We start from the raw sequence: 4,761 nt of genomic DNA, 5'->3' as shown, positions 1-4,761 counted from the left end.
GGGCAACTTATGAATGTCACCCAGTCAACCGAACGTCATCAGTTCAAAACCCATATGAGATATCCCTTGATGCAAGGCCGAAGCTGGGTGTACTTCCTAATCAGCAACCATAAGGGTTTTACCAACTGGAGGCCTGATAATGTACATGTCCGTGACCAGGGGTTTTCCCTTGGCCTAGACAGAAAATGAAAGTGCATAGATTGAACATGTTGATAAGGTTTTCATTTGTTGTAAGTTGCTTCCCAGAATGAATTCTTGTTCAAATGATTGTATATTTAATGACTCCTTTTGGTTAATGAACTTTTAAATTGAAACCTTACAAGGGCGAAAATTTACTTAGTACTTTTAAATTTTTGTATGTTTAGGTAGATAAGGAAAAATGTAACATAAAAATAATCAATTGTAGACTGCAGAAAACCCACAAATTTCTATTTATTGAAATTGGCACATAGCCAACTCACCAAACACTTATTAACAAGGAAAGACCCAGAAAAGGAAAACCAACCAAAGACAGAGAAGATGGGCATATGGTTGTACTCAGGCACACCTATGCCAAGCTCTTCTACTGCAAACAAAAGCATCCAAATTCTTCTCAATTCACCCACCTGCAGATCTTCCTGATTTCACCATTGTAGCCAGTGAGAGGTTTGATGTCTCCCATCTTGATCATGGCAGCAATGAAGTCCACGTCGAATGAGTCAGGGTCTTCACTGTAAGCCCTTACTAGGGAGTCGGTCAAGCCGCCATTGAACAATTGCTGATCAGAGTGAAGGAGGCCTTGCTTGGCAATGAGGTTCTTGTAGTAGTTGTTATCAAAGGTTGTTGGGGTCTGTACGTCAAGAGCTGCCAAATTGTTGTCCCCTGAGCCCTTACCGCTTGGGCAGATTGTTTGCATTGTTTTGGCAAAGAAGCCATATATGTTTTTCTCATTGTATATGCGGTTTCTGAAGTTGGTGCACCTTGCAAGGCCAATAGTGTGAGCACCTGTTTTCACAAAGAGTGAGAGAGAGAGAGCCGAAACAGGATTTCAACATAGTCACGGAAAGGGTCAACAGAGTTGAACCCAAAGAAAACAAAAGCAGAAAAACAAAAGGAGCAAAACAAACAAAAAACAAGCGGCTCATGGAGGAACCTAAAAACCAATAAGGTCCGGAGGGAGCGGAGCGACAGCAGGAGGAGATGTTAGATCGGGAAGATGACAGACTATCTTAGAGAGAGAGAGAGAGAGAGAGAGCCACACATGACAGACGATGGAATCTATTATGTGCTATTCCTACCATCAAACTAACGGCTAGGATCAATCTACATTCTTGCCTACGAAGCCGACTACCTTAGACATTCAAAATGCATGGGCTGGACGGCTAGGATCAACATATGATGTATATATATATATATAAAGAGAGAGAAACTGAAATATGTAAACCAGCAAAATAGCAAAATATGTAAACTGGTATGATCGAAGATTTTAATTTTTTTTTTTTTGCAAATCTAACCCCATTTGCATGGAAGCGACTATTGGATCATTGTAATTGGATAAAAAATGTGATTTTTTATGCTTGAATATTTACAAAAATTCTAAGCCATTGATTTTCAAGCCGTAAAAGATACTTCTTACACATGGTTTGTTTTTATAAAACCAAACATCTAGATTACATTCGTGCGGTGAAATTTAAAAAAAAAAAACTTATGAAAATTAAGGTGCATACCAGTTTATATATTTTGCTGATTTACATATTCCAATTACCATATATATATATATATATATATATATATATAGAGAGAGAGAGAGAGAGAGAGAGAGAGTTGTTCTATACCTGACAATGCAACCAGATCTTGGACAGAGAGTCCTTGTGCTTGAAAACTAGAGATGAGTTGATCAAGGTTGAAGGTAGGAGGTGGGATGCTGGTGTTGGCAGCAGCTTGGCTTGCTGTTCTGGCATCCCTTCTTCCCAATTTCACATCCCAACTAGGTCCCCCCAACTGTTTCAAATAACATTTTATATCATTTGTAGATTTGTGTACAAGTCTAAAAGTCAGTCACAAAATTTCATTCTTGGGAAAAATCTTGGCAGTCGATATTTTTAACAATTTGGTTTTTTCCCTTGGGGAAACGGCGATAAATATAAAAAGCAAGGAGTTTAAAATGTGATATTTTTAAATTAGGGAATATTTTTTAATGACAATAACGTAAATGGCCCTCACTTTTTGGCACAATTTGGTGCTTTTATTGTCTGTGTTAGTAACCGCTTTTTAACTATTTTCTGAAATTTAATAAGCCTTCAACGATTGGCCTCACTTCTGGCTTGGCTAGATATGAAGCGGAAAGTATAAAGAAGAGAAACAGAAAAGAGGAATAAGCACTTTTAAGTAGAGATGTGCTTCCCTGGGGACAAGGGGTTAAGCCCACGGAGTTTTATGCTGTTAAGACAGTGACCATAAGTACGACAGTAAAAAGCCAGCACGGCTAGGTATCTGATCTTGGGTGTAAATATAAAAAAAAAAAAGTGCGGATGTGCTCACCTCAATGACAGAGTCTCTAGCAGCAATAGCAAGTATGTCTGCACATGAGACAACACCAGGGCAGACATCTTCCACTGCATCCTTGATAGCATCAATTACCTCAAAACCTCTGACAGAGTTTGCATTTGGAGCTGCTTTCTTCTCTCCAACAAATGTTGGTGTGTCATCTAAGAGAATGGAACCATCACACCCCTAAGACAAAACATAGAACAAGTCAAGCATTTGGAAATTGGAATCCCATGCAATACAAACCCCAAGTTCTAATTTTCTTCTTCTTGTTTTTTTTTTCTTCAAGGACAAAGGGAAGTCCCCATCACTGACCACAAATTAGCAGTTGTCCACTTGGTAAAACCCTTATGGTCCTCCTTGGCCAGGGATGTCCCCATGCATTTTAAAGCGTGGTCATCACATGTCAAACAACAAACCGTGATCATCCCCAGACAGGAAGGCAGAGCCCTTGGGGACAACCTCAAGTTCTAATTGATACATATACAATGCTAAAAAGTAGTCATTTACATGTCAATAGTTGCAAAGTAGTTCTAATATATATATATATATATATATATATATATATATATATATATATATATATATATAGAGAGAGAGAGAGAGAGAGAGAGAGAGAGAGAGAGAGAGTAGGTGAGGATAGCTTACTGGGCTTTTTTTCATATTTTCCTTAAATCTGACCATACAAACGTGTTCTACATACTTGGTTTTTTTATTTTATAGAAATTGACTATTGGATCCTCCTATTTCGACAAGCAAGTAGGTTTTGATATGGTCTAAAAATTAATAAACATTCAAGGCTTAAAAGATCATATTTTTCTAAAAAAAAGACATGACCCAAATGTCATTTCTTAGCAAATAGATCATGCCAAACACATTTGTAGGGTCACATTTGTGAAAAGCAACCTAAAAGCACTTGTTTGCTTACGGTAAGCTGGGGGTAGGCTAGAAAAGTGGTAGACATCTATAATATAATATTTTTATTTTTTCAGCATTTAGGCACATCCTATTTTTATGAGATAAAAAAATCAATGGCCTACAATATACCAATTTTTTAAACCTTAAAAAAAATTACATAAAAAAACTATGATGCAAGGTAGTCTCCTACTATTTTGACTATGTTGAACACATTTCCGTCAAAAAAAACATCTTCGTATGAGAGAGAAGAATAAATATATAAGGCAGCAAATGTTATCCTTATATATATATATATATATATATATATATATATATATATATATATATATATATATATATATATATATATATATATATATAGTGGTTTTAACCAATGCAAGTAAAAGCACTCTAGTGTGTGTGAGAGAGAGAAGAATAAATATACATTGACAAAACAGTCATGGAAGAAGAGGCGAAGGAGAGAGGCGCCCAAACGTTTCTCTTTTGACACTGCTAATTGGATCTGATACTGTATGGTGGGAAAGAGGTCAGGGCAAGTCTCACAGTAGAAATCAGGGGTGAGTTGAGCAGAGGAGATCCCTAAGAGCAGGGCTAAAAAGGAGAGAGAAACCACAAATGCAGAGTAGGAAGCCATTGCCAGTCACTAGCTAATGTTTAATAGGTGCGCAGGAGTGAAGATGTGCTACTCCCTATTTATAACAAGTAGGCTTCATAACATGCCAGTCACATTGACCTCTTTATATATATAAATATATATATATATATATATATATATAGAGAGAGAGAGAGAGAGAGAGATGTGACAATATCTTGCCGAGGGCGTAGTTGTTATTTTAACACTGTCTTTCTTTTGCTTCTCCTCAATTTTAGTGCAAATCAATTAATAATCGGGTTGGAACAAACCTAATCCATCACGTCAATGGTGGGGCAAGCCCACTTAACTGCATCCTTAAATTAATTGGAGCCTGATGATTTGGACATTTTCGGGGCACACTGATTACCGTTGATTCTAGAAATGGATGGATTAGATAGCTTTTGGCAATTTCTGTAGCAGGTCATCGCATAAAAAACTATAGGTGTCCCCACCTAATTCGTCCTTAAAATCAAGTAGCAGCCATTGACCTGATAAATTCACTCGGTGATATTTTCCTTTTCGACAAAGTCAGTTTTGAAATAATTGCTTGGTCTACCTTTTTCTTGATGAATTAGCCCATTACAAAGATGAGAAAAAAAGTAGTAGGTTTTGTCTCATGGGACAAGTCCAAAAGATTAAATATAAATATACAATATGCATCATAGTTGTTAGAATATGATCTA

At 36.8% G+C, this 4,761-nt stretch overlaps 1 protein-coding gene across 1 annotated transcript; it reads right to left on the bottom strand.

The window, feature by feature from the left end:
• Window positions 1-434: 434 nt before the first annotated feature.
• Window positions 435-4,078, bottom strand: LOC149818551 (peroxidase P7-like). Its single transcript, XM_089985016.1, has 4 exons — window positions 3,869-4,078; window positions 2,521-2,712; window positions 1,815-1,980; window positions 435-984 (listed from the first exon to the last, which is right to left on the bottom strand). Exons 1-4 carry the CDS (start codon window positions 4,076-4,078, stop codon window positions 593-595), a joined length of 960 nt encoding a protein of 319 aa, XP_089841142.1. The 3' UTR covers window positions 435-592.
• Between the last annotated feature and the right edge of the window lie 683 nt (window positions 4,079-4,761).

This window comes from Nuphar pumila, chromosome 13 (assembly GCF_984573655.1).
Source record: "Nuphar pumila chromosome 13, dmNupPumi1.hap1.1, whole genome shotgun sequence".
NCBI classification, from domain to species: Eukaryota; Viridiplantae; Streptophyta; class Magnoliopsida; order Nymphaeales; family Nymphaeaceae; genus Nuphar; species Nuphar pumila.
Note: the sequence above shows the minus strand (reverse complement) of the source record. Positions and strands in the feature narration are given on the sequence as shown.